This window comes from Amblyomma maculatum, chromosome 10, assembly GCF_055883805.1.
Source record: "Amblyomma maculatum isolate TAMU_Amacu chromosome 10, ASM5588380v1, whole genome shotgun sequence".
NCBI classification, from domain to species: Eukaryota; Metazoa; Arthropoda; class Arachnida; order Ixodida; family Ixodidae; genus Amblyomma; species Amblyomma maculatum.
The window spans coordinates 123,071,817-123,094,459 of record NC_139353.1 but is presented as its reverse complement, the minus strand read 5'-3'; the positions used below and the strand labels follow the sequence as shown (position 1 = coordinate 123,094,459).

At 46.4% G+C, this 22,643-nt stretch overlaps 1 protein-coding gene across 1 annotated transcript in view; it reads right to left on the bottom strand.

The window, feature by feature from the left end:
- Nucleotides 1-754: 754 nt before the first annotated feature.
- The window catches only part of LOC146177388 (endothelin-converting enzyme 2-like), a 43,548-nt gene continuing 21,659 nt past the window's right edge, over nucleotides 755-22,643 (bottom strand). Inside the window, exon 5 of the mRNA XM_084581543.1 lies at nucleotides 755-943. Within this exon, the coding sequence (XP_084437669.1) occupies nucleotides 755-943 (189 nt within the window). The remainder of the gene's footprint in view (nucleotides 944-22,643) is intronic.

The window sequence follows — 22,643 nt, the reverse complement described above, 5'->3', positions numbered from 1 at the left end:
CATTCACTCCTGCATTGTCTTGATCGCAGTCAGCGTTGAAGTCTCACCAATGAACAGATAGCAATGTTCTCAACCCTAACCGCAGCAGCACGAATAGTCAAAGAGTCCTTCAATCGTCCAGCTGCAGCGGATCTAGTATGAACGTTTCAAAAGCCGTTGCTAAAATTGTTCCGACTCTTGGGAGCAGCCTTCGTACAAAATGCGTATTCACTACACATGCAATATGAGAAGCAAAACATTTGCCTGGAATGCAATAACATAACTCCGCGCCCGCCTCTTCATTAAAGGTTCAACTACAGGCTGGTCAACATGTTGGCACTTTCACACTTCAATACCTACATATGAGAGCTATCTGGAAAGTTTTGCAATAAATGGCATAAAAGAAATTCATGCTAAACACATCAGTTGGTGCGTAGTCCTTCGCATAAAATCAGGCGCGGCCGCTGCGACGAGATTATAGACAATAAAAATGCGTTGCTAACCCAACGCCACGTGCTACGAAAACGATCCTAAAATGAACATCGGAAATCCGCGTAGTGCGAAGTGGCTGAGAAACAACACTTCGTGAAGATTCAGCGTTATATGACGATGTCTGTTGAGGTTATGATGGTTCATATCAAAAATATTGCAAAAAACTTAAATGTACGCGTGATATTCACCATCCCAAATACACGCTACATTGCCAATATTCTATCAAATAATGCGTGAAGAAAAAAAAAAGATGAAGCGCTAGAGGACGCTGGCAGCTTGGCGGTTAGTCGAAAAAGGTGCACTTGGTAATTGGGTTCATGTTGGATCCTGGACGGCACTGGAAGGCTTCCGCGAATGGTGCGAAATTGGCCACCGCTTTGTTGCAGTCGCCGCCGTACAGGTTGTCAGCGGGCGTCTGCGAACAGCTTAGGAGGCACGCGGTGATGAAGAAGACCTGCTCTTCGGTCATGGTCTGCGACAGACAGGAATTACACTCAGCTAAACTCAGGTACTCAGCTGGAGTAAAGGCAAATAAAATGTTCAGGCTTATGCTCATAACATGCCAAACACTTGTCGTTTCTAGCTGTATTTTGTCGTTATTCTGTCAATCAGAATAACAAAGAATATGCTTTATATAGCCCTCTAGAATCAGTTGTTCGTGCTTTGGCAACGCTACAGCGATATCTGCAGACATAGTTTTCTGTGGGAGCGTTACGGAGATCGCAACATTCCGGCGCCTGAATTTATGTCTCAATCAAGAATGGAAGCGAATTTGAGATAGGAGACAAAATTTAAGCTATAGTAAAACCCCCGAGCGTTCTTGACCCAAGGTCACAACAACATACCTTGTGTTGACTTCACAGATAGGACATATAGTACAGCGTCCTACCTTCGTGAATAGTAACTTAGCAAAATTTGTATCTATACTAGATGGTAAATTTATTTGGAGAGAGAAAAACAAGTACACTGTAAAACACACATGAGAGGAAACGACGGGACAAGCGCCAAATTTTAGCTTATCTAATTGACGCCACGCAAGCAAATATATTGGTAAACTGAGACATGCGAAGAAAAAGACGTCGAATCCACAGGCTTTTGATAAAACGCAATCTAATGCTGTATGTACCACTGCGAGATCACGATCCCCTCAAGAGGTTCAATACCTCCTTTTGTCTGGATTCCTGAGCAATAACAAAAGATAATCAATTGCTGCCCTCAAAAGCTATATAGATGTCTCCGCGACTCACTTTCCCCTTCTAGCTCATGTGATACCCTTCTAATAGTTGTCACGTGCCTCGATCCCTGCTCAGTATCTTAATCGTGTTCAGCCGTGGCTCACACGCCCCGCAGTTTACGCTATGCGCCGCTAAATTGCTCCCTCTCTCCCGTAGCGCCTGCAAATGATCCCCTGCCCGTTCATTAACACAACGCCCAGTTCGGCCTATATAAGCTCTCCCGTATGCCAATGGAATCTCATAGGCATCTTCCGTACAGAAGCTGACAAACTGCTTAGCATGCTTCTTATGCAGCCACTCTTTTTTTTCTGCGAACAAAATGTGTGAGCAAAGTCGGAATAACTCCTTTGGGGCTAAAATCACCAATGCAATGCCATGTCGGCTTTGCACCTTCGCATTGTGAGCAACCTTGGGATCTACGGAAACAACAAGTTTGAACATGCTGTTTTTTTCGAAGCAGGGCCTTCGTCACAGACACAGTGAACGCGCAGGAGTATCCGGCCGTAACTAACAGGTCCGCTTGCTTATCAAAACTAGACTGCATAGTATGGAGACACGAATTCCTGAGAGCGGATCTCGGACAAGCTCGCGACAGACCTCTCCGCTGTTTTTTAGGCCGCAGACTCCTAGAGGATAAGCCCTTTTGTGGCCATGGAGCCTAATCACAAAATAGATATTACAACACTAAAGTAAAACAACCTCTAAAAACTGCATCGACCCGTGTAAAAAAAATGCGTGAGTAGAAGCCATTTCATTCACTCTCTGCTGAAAGGTGTAAAAATACTGCCCACTGTTTGAGTGTACCTGAGTTTATTTATTTTGTATAGAAGAAAACAAAATCTTCTACCCAAGAAAAACCGTTCAACACTACCTTGCCAATAAAACATTATTTAAGCGCATGGCCAACAGAAGCTAAAAGAAGTTCACACAAATATATACTACGCAGGATCCAATACATATACTGTGTCTCCGTAGATAACATTTATCTAAAAAAAAGATGAAAGTAGCTCCAAGATGCAATTAAGGAATACTCAGTAAGTTGTCCACAATAAACCCCAAAGAATTCATAAAATTTACCGCTCTGCCTTCTCCTATAGCACACCTGACTACAATCAGTAGGCAGGGAATAAAACAAATTTACATCAACATAGAATATATATCCACTGGAGCATCGCCCTAGACGATACACACGTTCTTTTTGAATTATTGCCTTTGAAAAGGTCATGGGCCTGTAGCAAACTTGGGTATTTCACTCTGCACTAGATTTCACTGCGCTAAAATTTCTGTGGATAGAATCTTCCGCCCTTCTCTGCAATTCCCTCACGCCAGCATGACGTAGCATCCTTCCTTGTAGTAATGAAGCAGTTGTAGGTTATGTTAGAAAAGGTAGCGCTCTTTTCCAACCCATCTTTGGAGCGCCAATTGCTAAGGCGGCTTGTAGACTTCTTCATTAGTTTTCTATGAAGGACGTGTTGAAAACGTTTGTTAGCTAGAATATTTGATTGCATTAGGTACTTGGACACCGTGGATAGCATTTCGGACAGTCTTACGCAGTATGGGGAGGGACTGGAGTTTACACACGAACTCTTTTAACAGGGTTCGATGTAGTGTCAGATGTTTTATTTAAGGAGGCACATGTATGTCGGGAGTAGGCTCGGCGAGCAAAGAAAGACGTTCTGCGCTACGAGTCTCCGCACTCAAAACGCTGAAGAGGTCTGTCGCGAGTCTGTGAAAGGGATATGCTCTTACGAAGTGGTGCTCGAATGTTCTGGAGTCTAGTTTTGATATGCACGTCCACCGGGCAGCCCTGAGAGGTCATTGTATCTCTGACGGAGGACCATCTTCGAAAAACGAGGCCCGCCATGGTTTTGAGAGCAAACTCACTAGAAGGCACCCCTTCAAGCCTGCTGTGGTTGCTTATAATATGAAGAAGGTAGAGAGCCGAGATGGCGTATCAGTGCCATTCTCAGTAACAAAGAAGCTTTCCTGACTTTGGTTACCGAGTTCGTGTGGTAACCAAAAAAGTGTGGCTGCAATGAGAAGCATGCTAACTATACTTTGTCAACAGGTGTACGAATTATTCATGCGATTCCATTGACGTGCAGGAAGGCCTATATAAGACAAACTGCTTGTTGCTTTACCCACAGAATAGGAAGTAATTTGCAGGTGCTATGAGCTGGAGGAACCAATTTAGCTGAGCGTCGCGCGAACTGCGGGGCGTGTGAGCCATGGCTGAATGAGATTAAGATACTGGACAGGGGTCGTATCAAGACGGAGCGAGAACTAGTAGAAGAGGTGAGGAAGAGGTGGGGGGAGGGGAGAGCAAACTCTAATTCGTTAATGGAATTGCGCAGGCGATTTCCTCAGTTCAGGATACCATTTGCTTGGGCTGCCTCCCGGGCCCTGGTGAGCAGGCTGCGCTGCTCAGAGACCCGTGTGGGCCAGCTCTGCCTCCCATTCCGCTTGGCTGAGTGCCCTTCGCAGTTCCATATCATGTGCAGGATACCCGAGATTTCATCGTATGCAGTACATGTGTTATTTTTGAATTCAGTAGCCTGGAGGAGCATACAGGTAGGCTATTCCCAAACCAAGCAAAGTACCACAAAATCTGGCCCGAAGAGGAGGAAAAAGTGTGACAGTGACACGTCAATAAAACGTGTTAAGGAAGAAATTGATTATCTTCAGCTTGTTTTGCGAGAAGCTGCTGTGTTTGACGTTTTTTTTTCTGTGCATATGTTCGTTTGCATATATATTTGCTGGTTTGCCTGCAATAAAATACATGCGTTAGCGCTTGTCCTGTCGTTTGCTTCCTTCCGCGCGTGTTTTTCCGTTGGTTGTTTTACCCCTTCAAAATATGCGAATAGCAAATACTAAAACAAAGGTCACAGTTTAGCTCATTGGTAAGAGTTCCTAATATATGCACTTTGCAAAAAGGCGCAAATATTTCACATCATAACCGCTCAGCTACAGGCACTGTTATGACGAAAGTAAACAGACGTAAACAGAGAGGCTCAATCTGGAAATGCAAGGGTTAGCAAAATTGCCGTGCGTTCAGCCGAGAGGCATCAGAAAGCATTTGACAGGGAGAGAGACGGGGAGATGAAACGACAATGGGAGTGTGAAAAGAGCACTTCAGTTGCCGTGTTGGCGCATACTGTCAGAAGAATGCGCCTTCGTTGACAGCGCTGTATGTTTGATGATTCGCAATGCCGCGCGCCTCTCTGCAGCAGCTGGCTTGTTTACGCGAAAGATGCATGGCAGATGATGTCGGTTTTTCTTGCTCAAAATAAGAGATCGTGCCCAGATTGATGGTCTCAATGAAGATAGCCCGAGTCACGCAAAATTTAACCTAGTTGAAATTGAACTAAATTGAGATTCAAGTACAATGGCCACGCGCAAATCCATGATCGCATGCATATTTGCTCCGGGGCGCTAGCGGTCTGGTTAACATAAATGCACCTAGTGAAACATGTTTTTTTGGCCAACGTCCGAATTTAACTCTGGCCATGAAGAATAACGTAGTGCTGGGCTTTGCGTATTTACGACCACTGCAGGTGTTAGCGCACTCTAAACACCAGAGCACACAAGAACCTGTCGTTTTGCTTGCATTGAAACGCAACCGGTGCGGTAGCGTTTGTCGAACACGACTTTCGCAACACATGGCTGTTGTGAGCCCCACGTGTCTCCTGTTTCTAGACAAGAAATATCTAATGAACGCCACAAACCTTCTATATGTCGCCGTATAAAGGTGTCATTTCTTATTGGCACACCGAATAAGATGGCAATGCATAGCATATTGAGCGCTGATGATTACTTGCCGCTTGTCAACTGCTCCTAAGTTTACTTTCGGAAATATATTTTCGCAAACCAGATATCATATTACTCATCTAAAACCGTGCTGCAGATGGGTGCCCACGGCCTTTCTGAGGATTTTCAAAGACCAAGCCCTTATTTGGACATAATGTCATGAAATGTAATGCAGCTGCTGCAATGTATAAAGCATCTTATGAACGGCTGTCCTTACTTTCTAAAGAGAGGTCTTCTGATACAGTGATCAAAGGTTGGGCTGCAACGCCCCCTTCCCCACCCCCCACCCCCCCCTCGCGCTACGGCGCTCGTCTCTGCACGCTGCTGGAGACAATCCTGACAGAGAAACTCCCGTGTGCTAGGGGGGCGGGGCCGTTGTTTAGAGCACGGGTTTTTCTAATATATATTTTCTAGTGAAAGATAGTCATAATTCATTAAGCCATAGTTTCGAAGAAAATTACGTTTTCATAATTCTACAAACTACTCGTATATATTGTTACGAGGTGGCATGACAAGCTATGTAACACGGCGACACAACAGAAACAGAACGACATGATGACATGTCGTTGAATTATGCTTTAATGGCCAGCGGGCCTGGCGCGAGCATTCCGCCCCGCGCCACTGGCCGCTTCGTCATCTTTGTAGCACTACCCGAGGGCACCGAGCGATCATCCCGATCGATTGCTAGAAATCCAATGCATGACGTGACGATGAACACAGACTCAGGATTGGGACATGAAATGCTAGACACCACAATGAATGCGAAGATGGGAAGAATGCTTGCACCGGAGCATCAAGTCCAATCTTCCCCGTTTGCCGAAAGCCAAGGCTCATGGACGCGCTGAACGGCTTGGGCGGGGGTGCTGTCTTCACTCGAGTGGTCGTGAGGTCGCTTCGTCGTGGGGTTGGTAGGGTCGGTAGGGTCGGCTTTGGGCTCTTCATGGTCATCGTGTGTTGTGGTAAGGGCTGGGGACGAGGCTGGGGAGAGCGGCTGGTCGGGTCTGAGCAAAAAGGGCTGCGGCAGAGCTGGGCGGCGATCTCCATAGGCTTTGGGCAGATGGGCCCGGCGTACGGTTGGTTGGCTTCAACGGTCCAAGGCGAGGATGGTGATGAACCGCACCTCCAACCAAATGTTACGAGGTGGCATGACAAGCGACGTAACACGGCAACACAACAGAAATAGAACGACATAATGACGTGACGATGAATTATGCTTTAATAGCCCGCGGGCCTGGCGCGAGCACTCCGCCCCGCGCCACTGCCCGCTTCGTCATCTTCGTAGCAATATAAAACATGATTGATAGTCTTTTTTACCCCCCTAACGGAACTCATACATGTGAGAAGGGTTCGGATTATTATTGTCTCCATAAATAAATGCAAGCTGTCAGCAGTGAGTGGGGATGGACTTCGGGAGTAGAAATTATACATTAACAAAGTAAAAGTTATAGAATCATGTTAATAACAAGATTATGTTTAAATGCGCCTTGACAACCTTAATAGCTTAGTGTTCCCGCAGTAGGCCCCAGCTAGCCCACGGCGCTGCAAGTGGAACATAGCCAAGCATGGCCGGCCGAAGACGACCGGCCATTCGTGAAGGGGCCGGTGCATAAAAAAAGTAAATCAGTTGGCACCGAGACTTCCGGCTCGTTTCGGTGTTCTTTGCGCGAGCCAACAATAATATTGATTATTTCTATTCCTGGCCGCAGAGCATTACAATGTTTAAGAGCAGTATATGTAAATGGGAACACATTGTAATTAGTTCTAATCTATGATTGTAACGCAGCTGCCAGTGAGCGTGTAGTCTAAATAATACTATGTTGCTGAATTGATACTGACAGAAAATTGAATATGTTTCTCAGTATTTTGAAACATTAGACAGGGAACGCGGTGATGAGTGCTGTGTTCAAAGGGTATAACATTCAGTAGTGGATATGCGAAATGAAAATGGGCGTTCATTCAAAAATATTGTTACGGTACGCAGTGAAAGAGACGATGACGAAGTGCTGGGCTAGTAGAGAAAGACGACGCTGCAGCTACGTCTGGTTCTGCTGTGAGTGTGTCCCCGACGGTGAACTGTTGCGGCTACGACGTACCATTGCCTCCTAATATCTCCACGTGCCTCGTAACATCTTGGTGGAGCTGCTGGGTAAGACACCAATGCCACAAGCTGGATCTCCGTAGTGGCCGCCAACTTGGTGCTAGAACTATGCAGTCCGACGCAGCTACCTCTACAGCGGCACAACCAGCGCCCACTGTCGTCGTTGCGCAGCCTCGTGATCCGGGAACCTTTTGCGGCACCGATGACACCGACGTCGAAGACTGGCTCGCTATGTACGAGCGAGTCAGTAAGCACAACCGATGGGACGCAACGTTGATGCTTGCAAATGTCATTTTCTACCTGGCTGGTACGGCGCGCGTCTGGTTCGAGACGCACGAAGAAGATCTAACATCCTGGGGCATGTGCAAAGAGAAGCTTCGGGATCTCTTTGGCAAGCCAATCGGACGCAAGCTCGGCGCTAAAAAGGACCTGACATCGCGAGCACAGTCGTCGACCGAATCATATCTGTCGTGCGTACAAGACGTACTAGCTCTATGCCGCCAAGTGAACAGCGCCATGCCCGTTTGTGACAAGGTGGGCCACATCTTAAAGGGCATTGCTGACGACGCTTTTAACCTTCTATTTTGCAAAGATTGTACGACGGTCGACTCCGTCCTCGAGGTATGCCGGTGGTTTGAGCAAGCTAAACGTTGTCGTATTGCTCCCCGCTTCGACCGCTTGCCAAACACAGTTGCTACGTCTTCGTGCGAAGTTCTGCCAACACTGTAGCAGCCGTCCCGCGAGCCAAACTTGACCAGGATCGTTCGCAGAGAGCTCGAGGCAATGGCCCCCGTCGCATTCACACCTCAGCCGGCGGATGCTACTATAGCACTGATCCAAGCTGTCGTTCGCCAAGAATTCGCGAACGTGGGCCTTAATGCGAGCGTAAGCCTCAGCTCTGGTCAGCCGTCCGCACAGCCATCTGTCCAGCCCACCGTTCCGGTGGTAGCTGCTGCAGCTCCGACTGCGCCCTTCCCGACGCGATACCCCGAATCTACCCGACGCTGCCACAACCCAGAAGAATGGCGGACTTTTCACAACCTACCCATCTGCTTCAATATCCTAAGCAGTGCAGTGTTCTGCACAACTTTTAGTGGAAAAAGCTTATTTCTGTACGTTAACCTAACAGCAAGTGCATAAACGATAAATGAATTAACAAAGACGTTAGAACTGGTAAATTTTTACAAACTTCTCACTATACTTGCTGCACATGTGAGTGCCATGTTAACTGCTGGTCGATGGTAACTGCAAGAAAGTTTGTTTCATTACCTTTTCTGGACACGAGGTATTCAGAAAAGGTTGCACTTTTTAGACAGACGAGTGTTGTTTGCACAAAAGATCATACAATTGCTGTTGGTTGGGTTTGGCATATAATCATGAAGACAATTTGGACAATGCTTCTTCAGCCATTCCGTCAAGCACAGTTTCATTTTCAGGAGTATAGGGTTAAAGTTTACTTGAGATATCATGGAAAAGTCATTAATATATGTCAAGAATAGAAGCGGGCTATTATTAATTCTAGGGCGCTCCAGTATTGGCGCTCAATCGTTCTGATGCATTTCTTTTGAAGACCACATCCTGCTGTCAGTAAAGAAACTCTTAGTAGGTTCATCATATCTTAATACAGTCATGTGACTTGACTAATCAAAATTTTTGGTAACATCAATGAATATGCCAATGGTGGAAAGAATGTTTCCGCATTTTGAAGGGTTATTTTATGTGACCTTTACCAAAACGGGTTCAGTCGATCTTCCCTATGTGTACCCATATTGAGAGCCATTTAATATATTGTCAGGCATGCGAATAGAAGAGAACAAGCAAGTGCAAAAAGAGGCTCTCCCGAATAGAAGTGGAAGAAAAGGCAGCTCACTATATTTTGGTTAGCACATCAGGCTAAGGGGCAGAACCACTTTGTAAATAAACCTTAACAGTGTGGTGGAGGGTGCTGAAAGATCACCACGGATTCCTCTCTACCTCGTTCGAGCCGACGACTCGCTGGGCTCCCCCCTTTGACACCCACAATGATTCAAGACGGCGATGCACGGCAGCCAGGTCCAGCGGCACACGCATGGCAGCATTACCGTGAGCCGCGGATCTTTTCTGGCAAGGCTGGCGAAGACGTGGACGACTGGCTCACCAATTACCAGCGGGTGAGCAAGCACAATCGCTTGGATGCCACTGTAATGCTGGCAAATGTTTTTTTTTTCTTGGACTCCACAGCCCTGACATGGTTTGAGAACCATGAAGCGTCCTTAACGAGCTGGGAGCGTTTTGAAGAGGAGATTTGAAATTGTTTCGGGGATACCACGGCAAAACGGAAATGCGCTGAGCAGACTTTATTCCAGCGAGCCCAAGGGCTTGGTGAAACATGCACAATGTACATAGAAGAGGTCCTAAAACACTGCAAAGCGGTGAATCCGAGCTTATCTGATGAAGGCAGAGTTGGCCACCTCTTAAAGGGCATCGCGGTGAACGTATATAAATTTTTAATTACAAAAGAAAACTTAGATTCTCCCACGGCCGTGATCAAGCACTGTCGTACGTTCGAAACTCTAAAGCTGCGTCGCATAACCCCGAAATTCGGCCGTCTGCCTAACGTGAGCACTGTTGCAAGCGTGGATTCTCACGAGCATCCATATGAGCCTCCGCATTTGGCCGACATGATTCGCCAAATTGTCCGTGATGAGCTCTCCCGCCATCAAGATGTGAACCGCAGTGCAATCCCCTGTGATAGCTGCTCCCTGCAGGCAGCTCCCATCCAGCGCTCTTCTTGGCGTTCTATCACTCCTCCTCCCGTCCGTGACCACCGAAACGACTCATATGGTCCTGCTCCCCCAGCTCGTACCCACTACAGGGCGCCACCTCCTCCGCAACAACCCCAGCGGCTGGACTTTGCTGATCGCTTCGATCCTGTTACCGAGGACTATTCTTTGGACCGTGCTCGTGAACCACCCGTCTTTACCGCTGTGGTATGCTTGGCCACATATCCAGATTCTGCCGCCGCCGGAACCCGCGACCACGCTACCAGCGCCAATGGTGGAATCGCCGTACTACCGTGAGTCCAGAAGTCCGTGACCCGACCTATCCCCCTCCTACGGGCTCCTACCGCTGCGTACCACCACGCAACGACTCACCAGTTTCTGATCGCAGCCTGACTCCTCCTGCCCGCCGCTCCCGACAATCGCCTTCTCCCAGCCGTTCTTCTCCGCCACCGGGAAACTAGCGTGTGCGGCCGATGGAGGTGCGGTCGCCAGGTCATCGATATTGCCAATTCCTCTATCGGTCGTTATGCTGAAGAACCGCTTGGAAGTGTTATTACAGTTTCCGTGATGAGCTTAGACTTTAAGAATCGTCTCGGCCGCAAAATTATGTTTGGCTGGGATAGAATGTCATATTTCGAGGTGTTGGGGAAGAATCGTTGCTTCCGCTTGGTATTTGTTATGTAAATGTAGCGGTGGCTGGACACGAGTTTGGAACTGAATTTACTGTGATCCCTCGCTCTACGCACGACGTTATTCTAGGAGTTGACTTTTTACAGCAGTGTGGCGCAACTCTCGACTTCAACAGTTGCGAGATATCAATAAGCCCCAGCCTTCGATCGACCCTCATAGAAGAACCGCCGCAGGCGGTCCAAGTGTTTTCTGTCTTCGAGGATACCGTCGTTCCTGCGATGTCCGCCATCTTCGTCCCAGTTGTGTCTTCAGGTGCGGTTCCCAATGCCTTCGACGCTCTGGTGGAACCCGCTTCCCTTTCTGGTGACAAAAAGAGTGTGTTGGTGCCCCGCAGCGTTGTTCGAGTGAACGAGGGCCGTGCAACGCTTTGGACTGTCAACCATACCAATGAACCTGCCGTATTACCGCGTGGTTTGAAACTGGCCGACTTTGAAGAACGCCTTTCTATGCACATCGCCGCGTTCAGTGACAGCGTTGCTCGTTCAACTAGACGTCTTGATCATACTGATTCCCAGTTTCAGTCTATGATAAATGAATCGCTACCCACCAACGACCGCCGAATATTGATGGAGGTTCTTATGAAACATGCGGACATGTTCTACTTTGCTCGAGATCAGCAACCACCGATTCCGCCTTCCCGCACCCATCACATGATCGACACTGGGTCTGCACACCCGATTAGACAGACACCATACCGTGTTTCACCTTCAGAACGTAAGATAATTGACGAACAGGTCCGTGATATGATGCAAAGAGGAATCATTCAGGAATCATCTAGCCCAAGGGCCGCCCCTGTGATTCTGGTGAAAAAGAAAGATGGCACCTGGCAATTTTGTGTCGACTATCGCCGCCTCAGTACTGTCACCAAGAAGGATGTTTACCGGCTCCCGCGTGTTGATGATGCCATTGACTGCCTCCATTCAGCTTCCAACTTTTCATCGGTTGATTTACGGTCCGGATACTGGCAGATACCGATGCATCCGAAAGACAAGGAGAAGACGGCATTCGTGACTCCTGATGGGTTATATGAATTTAACGTGATGCCTTTCGGCCTATGCAACGCTCCGGCTACCTTTGAAAGATTTATGGACACTCTTCTGCGTGGACTGAAGTGGCAAATTTGCATGTGTTACCTAGATTACGTAGTGATTTTCGGGAGGACCTTCGCCGAGCATAACAGCCGTTTAGCTGTGGTCCTTAACTGCATGGAGAAAGCGGGTCACGTGCTGAACTCTAAGTAGTGCCGCTTCGGTGAACGCCAAATCGTTGTGCTTGGGTATTTGGTTGATAAAGACGGTGTTAGGCCTGACCTACAGAATACTGAAGCTGCCAGCTGCGTCAAAGAGCCCAAGTCTGTGAAAGAACTCAGGAGCTTCCTGGGACTTTGCTCTTACTTTCGACGCTTCATCCCTAAGTTTGCTGACGTAGCCTACCCCCTCACATGCCTCTTGCAGAAAGATATTCCTTTCAAATGGACTCCTGAATGTGATTCTGCGTTTCGTCAGCTCAAGTTTCTTCTTACCTCGCGGCCCATACTGCGTCATTTCAGCCCGACAGCTCCCACTGAACTCCACACTGACGCAAGTGGCATCGGCGTGGGTACTGTGCTCATACAACGGCATGACGGAAACCAACACGTTGTCGCTTATGCAAGTCTCACCCTTAGCAAGTGAACGCAACGATACTGTGACGGAGCAAGAGTGCCTTGCCGTCGTTTTTGGCGTACAGCGGTTTCGCTCGTACCTTTATGGACGTTCCTTTACAATCATCACCGATCATCATTCACTTTGCTGGCTGGTGAATCTACGCGACCCCTGCGGTCGGTTGGCCCGCTGGGCATTACGCCTTCAGGAGTTCAACTTTACAGTGTCGTACAAAAGTGGCCGCCAACACGCTGACGCTGACTGCCTCTCGCGGCTGCCTCTCGCAACTACCCTCTGCGATGACAACTTTGACGACTATCTTGCCGGCGTTCCCGTACAGTTTCCGGATCTTGCCACTTTCCAGCGAGAACAACGAGAAGATCAAGACTTGGTATCACTTTTTGAAAAAGCTCGTGATCCGGCATCTGCGAACCCTTTCTGCATTCGCGATGGTTTGCTGTATCGAAAAAATTACTCGTCTGGCGGTGCACGCTTTCTGCTAGTCGTTCCGGCTAGCCTCTACTCCTCTGCTCTACAATCTATGCACGATGACGTTACAGCTGGGCACTTGGGGTTTGCCAGGACTTTTACGCGCATTAAGGAACGTTTCTACTGGCCAAATATGCGTCGAATGCCAAATATGCGACTCAGCGTTACGTGAACTCCTGCGTGCAGTGCCAGCGGTTCAAGCTCCCCACGACTTCTCCGCCGGGCCACTTACATCCGGTGACACCACCGACCACACCATATGAGCAAGTGGGTGTTGACCTCATAGGCCCGTTTCCCCGCTCGTCCAAGGCAATCGCTGGGTCATCGTGTGCGTTGATCATCTCACGCGTTACTGTGAAACTGCCGCCATCCCTTCCGCCACCGCCGCTGACGTCTCGTTCTTTCTTCTCCACGCTGTCGTCCTCCGTCATGGGCCTCCTCGTGTAATTATCAGTGACCGAGGCCGCCAGTTTGCGGCAGATTTTGTGGAGCAGCTTCTGTGCTATTGTACTTGCCAGTTGCGCCACTCTACGCCGTACCATCCCCAGACAAATGGCCTCGTCGAACGTACAAACTGGACACTGACGAACATGCTTGCGATGTATGTTGATTAGCTGAACAAGAACTGGGATGACGTGCTTCCTTTCATTACTTACGCCTATAACACCTCGAAGCATGAGACAACTTCCTATAGTCCATTTTTCCTCCTCTACGCCCGTCCGCCTCGACTTTCTCTTGACACCATTTTGCCGTTCTCTCCCGACACCGAGCCGTCTGTTTCGAGCACCCTTTGCCGCCCTGAAGAGGCTCGTCGGGTCGCCCGATTACGCACTCTGGCCTCGCAGGACCGCTCTATGCAGCGCTACGATCGTCGGCGTCAGGATGTCTCTTACATTCCCGGCGACTTAGTCTGGCTCTGGACACCTCTCCGCAAGCGTGGCTTGTCCCAGAAGCTGTTGTCGCACTGCACAGGCCCATTTATTGTACTCAAACGCATCAATGAATTGAACTACGTCGTGTCTCGCCAATGTTCCCAATGTCGCCCCTCTCGGAAAACACAGGTAGTTCATGTCGCAAGAATGAAGCGCTACCACTCTCGCCCAGGGGCTTCAAGGGGGAAATGTCAGGCATGCGAACAGAAGAGAACAAGGAAGTGCAAAAAGAGGCTCTCCCGAATAGATGTGGAAGAAGAGGAAGCTCACTATATCTTGGTTAGCACATCAGGCTAAGGGGCAGAACCACTTTGTAAATAAACTTTAACAATATCATTCTGCAGAAAAAAATATTTAGACGTCTCTAAAGAAACTTTTCCATAACATTAAACGTAGGTGATATATTAGATACTGGATGGTAATTCTCTACTTTTAGCTTATCATATTTATGAAATGTCGGTACTATTTCGAAATGTTTAGGGCTGAATGGAAGCCGCCTGTCTAGAAGAAAACATTATTTATATGGCATATTGATGGCGTTACGTGACCTAAAATTGTATCGAGAATTTTAACTAAAATATCAGCGTGACTGAGTGATTAAGTGTGTTGTAGTGTTAAAATCGAGGCTACAGCTGCTTCATTGATGAGGCTGAGAAACAATGAAGATGAACTGCACCTATTTTATGGGCAATGTAGCTTATTATTACCATTGTTTGTTACGGTGCTCAGAAGACTACTGCCACCATATATTTTTTGGTCGGGAGTCATTATCTGAAGACTGCCTGATAACTTTCCCCGTCGTAGCGCTCTTATTCGCGGAGTGTGTTACCTTAGCTTCAAAATAACATTTCTTGAGTTGGATTAAAAGCTTAGCTGATGTTTTTCTACGCTATGTATCCCTCCAGCAATGCATTGTTATGAAGTTGTTTTGTTTTCTTAAATATATTGTTCTTGTGCGGGAATGACTCCAAAAAACTATGGATTATCCACAGCTTGATTTTAGTCCCTTTTAAGTAAAAACGCATTAGAGCTTTTCCTGCTTTAATAAGCTCTACCAAGGCATATGCGAATGATATGCATTTGGTACTGACTGATTTAAGAGTATCAATATCTTCCCAGGAATACTGTGATAAGGACAATACATAGACGGCCATCTGCTCTGACTTGTGGGGGTGACCTTAGTTCAAGAACAAAAATAGCGGAGATCTCAAATGTCACATGCTACGGTTCCGGTTATGAATTAAAAGCTTTGGGATTTATTATTAATATGACCTAATTTTCTATTGCTAGTCACTGAACAATTCCTGGGAGCATTACTCACCTTCTGAAGGCCATGGTTTTTCAGTAAGTCAATCTATGCATAGCTGGTCGAGTCACAGTTTAATGTACCGATGCTGAAGTCGTCCGTTAAATGTAAATGAATACCACTGTCATGCATGTTGCCGGCAGATTGCTACAAATGTTCAGCGGAAACAGACGCCCAATTATTATACAGGCAATTTCGAATATTATCTAAAACGTTCACTACTTAACATCATCCATTGTCTGCTCTCCACGAGTACTGGAAATATGGTGCTGAGTACTCCCTACACCATAAATGTATGTTCCTAAATAAGAGGAGCCGACTGTTCCGAAACACCTGATATAATCAACTGACCGAACCCATCGATCGATCTGCGCATGCGCCAGTTTTCCGGAATTTGCACCACCGCCATGTTTGTTGTCGGCTGTCGGCTAGTCAGCGCGCCCACATGCAACTGCCCTATTGCAATCACCGTTCTGCAGGCATTCAAAGCACATTTCTCATACTTCACCACCGGAAAAAATTTATTGTCTTTATTTCACAAATTTACAGTGACTGTTACATGCAAAGCAAGCCTTTTAAGTGTCCTTTTTTCAGAGTTTTTTAACCAATAGCCTCGATCATTTGCGAAGCGTGTGTCTGAAATAATCGACGGCTACGTACAAAAAATCGTATGATCGTAATTTGTGGTTCTGGTGATTGATGGTTGATTGGTGTACGATAGGCGATGTCGAGTTAAAGAAATTATTTATTTAGTTATTGTTGTTATATGATGAAAAAAAATGAACTAATTAGATCAAGAGGAGTTCAAAGGTGTCAAAATTCTCAGAATGAAATTCGATGCATGATAATGCTAATAAAAATTTTAGATTATGTCGCTGATCAAACAATTACAAGAACCAATTATAAAATGAGAAACTGGAAAAAAGGGTTGAAAATGTCAAAAAAAACACAACAATCCAATGCCTGATGATCTAATAACAAAAATTTAAAGTGCTTAATTGGCCAAACAAATGAAATAAAAATGAAAAATATAAAAATGGTGTTCAAACGTGCTAAAATGTATATGACAAAAATTCAATGCTTATTTATTCGAAATAAAAGAAAAACTGAGAAAAGTATGAAAAAGGTTAAATACTCTAATGAAAGGTCAGTGCTTGATGACGATAATGAAAAAAATTAGTGTAAGCGATCAACTAAACATTTTAATAATTGTATGACAGGAAAACACGCGTTCAACGCTGTCAAACTGAGTTTGACACCACTGAACTGCCTTTTCTAATACCACAATATTTTCAATTATTTAAATAAATATTTTACCAATTACACACTCTAATTTTGTATTTAGCGCCAATAAGAAATAACCTCATTTTAACACTTGACCCGCTTTTCAGGATTTTTACTTTTTATTTATTTCATTGTATTAACTAATTGTATGAACCACCCAAATTAAGAAGAAGAAATGGACATGGGCAGGACATGTAGTGCGAAGAGAGGATAACCGATGGTCGCTGAGGGTAACAAACTGGATTCCAAGGGAAGGAAAGCGTAGCAGGGGGCGGCAGAAAGTTAGGTGGGCGGATGAGATTAAGAAGTTCGCAGGGGTCAAGTGGATGCAGCTAGCACAGAACCGGGTTAAGTGGAGAAATATGGGAGAGGCCTTCGCCCTGCAGTGGGTATAATCAGGCTGATGATGATGATGATGATTAACTAATTACAGACTTTAAATTTTTTAATTACCATCATCAGCGTTGGCTTTTCATTCCGAGTGTTTGACACCTTTTAAGCCACTTTTTCTAATTCATGCACTTTAAAATATTCCAGTTCCTGAATTGACCAATTACACACTCAATTTTCTTCCTTAGCATGGTATAGCAAAAAGTCACAGAATTTGAGCCCCTTGAAAATAAAAATAACCCCGGTTTTTTTTAATTTTGTACTCTTTTCAACTGTTAAACATTTTAATCAATTACACAATACATCTTATTAATTAGCATGATCAGGCATTGACTTTTCATTCTGAGAATTTCGCTGCCATTGAAGCCCCCTTTTTCGAATTTTCGCTTTTCTTTTTCAATTACACATTCTGAATTTTCATTTTCAAATTTTCAACATCACGCACTGGCTTTTCATTCAAAGATTAGGACACACAAGTTTTCAATTTTCAGTTGTTTCAACCTATTATGTGGCTAATTACGCTAAATTGTTTAAGTGAGCATCACCAAATTGGCTTTTCATTATGTTGGTTTTCACACAATTGAACCACCCATTTTCCAAAATTTTATTTACTTATTTATTAAAATAATCACATTGATTCCAATTAGTTCGTCATCGCCTATCTCACACCAACTAGTATAACAAGTTACCATGGTATAGTTTTTTTTACGCACTCCCCTTATTTCCAACAAGCGGTGCCGACAACTGTTACTTCGACTACACTTCAACAACATCGACGGCTTTTCGGCTGAACGCGCTGTATAGGCTATCCCCTAAATACATAAAGGTAGAGTAATGTATGTCCTATGTGTTGTTATAGTGCCTAGGATCAAGACAGGCGAATTTTCTCAATGAGCTCCGGCATACACACGAGCTAAAATTGTTCGGAAACACGGCGCGCAGGCTGTCCAGGCGGCTGGAGCGACCGGTTGACTAAATGTACCAGCATGCACGGCGACAGCGGTGGCATCGTGAAACCGGCAGTTGGGATCGGTCTAATGATACAGCCGAAAGAACGACATAACCGCCGGCTATCCCAATGCACCTGATATTTTCAATTGATACAGTAGATTTTAGGCTTCAGAACAGTAGTAAGAAAGAACAGGAAAGAGAATCATTCTTGCATCCCTGCCAAACATTTGCCTACGGAAGAATATGGCGTACTGCCGAGTAAAAATTGATAGATAAATGTAGCCGATATTCGGTATTGGAGGCGGCCAAGAGTGTGCCACGCACTCCGCTTTCTGCTTGCTGTTGTTTGATAATGGCCTTTATTTAGACAAAAATAGCACTGACAGTATTCAACTTCTGGTTCACCTTACAATATAAGTAATTGCTACTTTTTAGACAGCCAATAATTTCCTCTTGTTTTTGTACTGTGACAAAGTAAAGCCACTTTTCAGAAAACCTAATTCCAAAATTCCTCGCTTCACAAGGATTCGTAAAATCATGCACAAGCAGATAATGTACAATCTGTTCCAATGCATTCCAGCGCCCTTGTGAGTCCAATTTGGAAGCTACTTACTTCGGATAGGCGGACGTCATCATGTTTGAAGTTCCGCTTCCAAGCAGCGAAGGCCACCTCCATCGCGGGAACTTCTGTAAACAAGTCGGGATTGCCACCGGGGAGGCAGCCCAGCACGCGATCTTCAAAGATAGCCTTCACAGCGTCGCTTAACCACGACGACACAATGTTGCCCTTATGGTCCACCTGCAAGAGAATGTATGATTTCATTTTATCCCCAATCACTGGCCCTTATTACCGTCTGATTGGTGGTAATACAATGTTAAGCACTATCACACGTAGCCTATTTTGCACAACTTCAGCTTTTAGCGATTAGAAAGAGATAAATGACTTCCAGATTTACGTAGTGGCGCAGTGTGGTAAATGATGGTATTGATAAGAAGAAGAGTAGCGTCATCGAACAATTGGAGCCAAACAGGCTATCGAGAATCATTTGCAAGCAATGCCAAATAAAATCGAGCAGATGACTGGTTGTGCCTGCAGTCTTCGTAAAGGAGGTGGAAGCAATTAGGAGTGTATACAATAGTATAACCTTATAAAACATACGCATTTTCACTAAGTATTTCTTCCTATGTAGCGCTGAGTAATTATCTCATTAGTAGTGAAAGGGGTTTTAGTCAATGGTTTAGCAGGGATTGTAACCCTCCGTAAATTGCACAGCAAACAAACGAACACAGTCAGTCTAGGCACACACATGCGAGCTCGAGCAGGGGCACTTTGTCGTTTTCATCCTCGTCTTCGTGATATCCTCACATTCTTCACTACGATTTCGCAAGAGCGAAGAGTAGCCACCCTGGCGACCTATGGCGAGCGCAAGAGGGGCAGGTGGTAGTACGTTTTGAGGTGGCTCGCGTGTACAGTTCCGCGACCTCGATGAAGCATGTCCGAAGAGGGAGTGAGTGGCTCCATGATATAATTTACAGGGGAGGTATAGTAAAGATGAGGTAGGGGTCCGGTTCGAAATTTTGATGACAATCCTGGTGGGGTGCCAAGAAACCAGAGCCAAACAAGGGATCCTGTAAAAAAACCGTGTGTCGTCTTATTGTCGTGAAGATGCTTTTGGCAGTCCAATGTAAAACTGCGGGCCAACTAGCGACATTTCATCCGCCTGCTTAGCAATGTCTGAAAAGGGAGTCCACTCGGAGGAGTTAGTACGATATAGTAAGATAGTGTCCATCGTGAACACCTCACATCCATAAAGGAGAAAGAAAGGGCTAAAGATGGTTGTTGACATAGTGGCGGTATTCTGTGCGTACGTCCCGAAAGGAAGAACAGCGTCCCAGTTGGTCTGATCAGCGTCAACTTACGTCGTGAGCATATTTCCGACAGTGCGATTGAAGCGCTCAGTCAGCCAGTTAGTTTAAGTGTGATAGGCTTTGGTGGTTTGATGTATGATGAGACATTCAGCCAGTGGAACTTCAATGACGTTGGAAAGGAAGCAGCGGCTTCTGTCACTCAGCAGCTCATGCGGCGCTCCGTGACGAAGAACAAAATGATGTAGCAAGAACAGGGCAACATCACGGGCAGTATAGGAGGATAGGGCGACGGTCCCGGCGTACCGGGTGAGGTGGTCGATGCCGACAATAATCCAGCGGTTCTCGGAGACCATGCAGATAAGTTGCCCGTAAAAGTCAACGCCAACACGATCAAAAGTATTGGCCGGGCATGAAAGTGGTTTGAAGTGGCCAGAAGCAGGGGATGTGGACGACCTGTGGCGCTGACAGGCGGTGCAGGATAGGACGTATTTGCGAGTATAATCATGCGTGTCACGCCGCTAGAAGCGTTGAGACATTCTTCGAAACGTTTTCACCCTACCAGGATTGGCCCACTGAAGGTCGGCACGAAGAGGCCCTAGTTTCATAATGTAAATGGCGGGGAATAACGAAAAGCCACTATCGGCCATCAGGAATATAGATGCGGCGGCAGAGAAGTCCGTCTCGTATGGCAAAGTGTGGTTCTTGATGGCGTAAGATCGAGAAGGCGCAGTGTACGGGGAAGAGGACATGATGTCAATAATAGATGCGAGCCACATGTCCTTGCGCTACCCCGCAGGCATATCAGCGATGGTTAGACATGAGAGGGCGGAATCAGTCGCCGTGGAGCAAGAAGTGTCGCTGGATAGGGAAGAAAGATACAGAGCGTCGGCGTCCATGTGTTTACGACCAGAGCAATATATAAGCGGATGTCAAATTGCTAAAAGCGGAGAGCCAATTGAGCGAGGGAACAGGACGGGTCTTTAAGAGAGGCCAGCCAACATAACGCGTTGTGATCCGCGACGACGTCAAACTAATAACCATGCAGGCAGGGCCGGCAATTTGTTAGTGCCCACCACAATGGCCAAACACTCTTTTTCCATAACTGAGTAATTGCATTCAGATGCATTCAGCAATCAGCTCGTGAAGGCAACGTCGTCGCAGCAGTCGCCAAAGCCAGAGAACTTCGCTCCAAGCATAGGTGACGTGCCGAAGGCGCTCATCGCAGCATGCCTTAAAGCATTCATGCAAAGCAATTGTCCGCTGCTTCTTTGACAAAGAGCAAGGTCTCCGGAACGGAAACATCATCGCTTGATGAAAACGGCAAGTTGTCCAGGATGTATAAAGGTGGATTGACATACAAAAGAAAGAAAGGGCTGCAGCTCGTGTCGCATGCTTCACAGTAATAAAAGCATAAGTAAAACGCAGCATGATGCCTCAGTTGTGAGCTGCAGTCACGTACACTGAAGACACATTGGTAAACGTGATATTTATGCGCTCCGTCAAGTCATTCGTTGCGGATGATAGGGTGTGAAGTGGCGAAAATTCGTGGCACATAGACCCAAAACTCCTCAGCTACATCTGCAGGAAACTGATATCTCCGGTCACCGATTTGACCCGCAGGGGTTCGTGGCGTGAGATGACAGAGCGGAGCGGAAATAGGGGCACTTGATAAGCTGTAAACGGTGTGATAGCGGCTGGTTCGCAGGACCGAGCAAGAAGATATGCTCAAACGACAATCCAGCGGTTTCCAAAGCAAGGTTTTGGAAATGGACCTAATAGGTCGATGCTGACTGACCATACAGCACGCTGGGGAGTGGTACAGGGAGCGACTGCCCAGTTGGAGCAACTTTAGTGTAGTTGTGGCCCTGGCATTGTTTGCAACTGATCGCATATGTGTCAAAGGGTGATCGCATGTTAGAACATCGTTCTTGGGCGCGGCGGAGCTTCCGATCCGAGATGACCGCACATGTCTCGTGCAGTATACGCCAAACATGCAAAAAATGTCACAAAGACAACTAAAATGATCAAATTACTTCCTCGTGCAATGAAAAACTTTCTGACGCCGTTACGACAGCTGTCACATAGCATCAATGCTTTGAGAAGTATTTTCCCGTCAATTTGATCGCCTTACAAGTCTACACACTAAAAAAAAAGAGTGTAAAAGGAGGGTAACTTTGGGATTTATGCTATCTTAAACCGCATGGCTTAAATATACCCTGCGCAATCACCCGCACGGAAGACGTTAGTCTCTTTCTCAGGTGCCTGCAAGTCAAGAAACAAAAAAATGTTTGGCGCTTGTTTCTTTTTTTTTTATGATGGTAACCGGTTTCAAGCTGGGTGCGGCTATGTTTCTTCTTTCAGTCCGATGTCCTTTCAAGAGCTACCACAAAAGGACCCTTCCGTTTTTCCCCGGAGGAGGTGGGGAACTGTCGAAAGTTGGGAGCATCTTATCTTCTTACAAAAAGTGGTGCCTCCCCCCTTCTCCTCTCTACCCCCTCCCCGCCCCCCCCCTTACACACACAGACACCCCTTGGTCGTCCGGTCTTTTGACTCCTACGCGAGCTTGACCGTGGAGGGAGCAAGGCCGAACTCAGAACAATAGCGGACAGACAAGTGTGTACGCTGCAAAACAGGGAGAAAGGGGAGGTGAGGGGGGAGTGGTGGTGAGGAGAGAAGCCAAGCAGTTGCTTTTTAGTTTTGTTGCTTTTATTCTCAA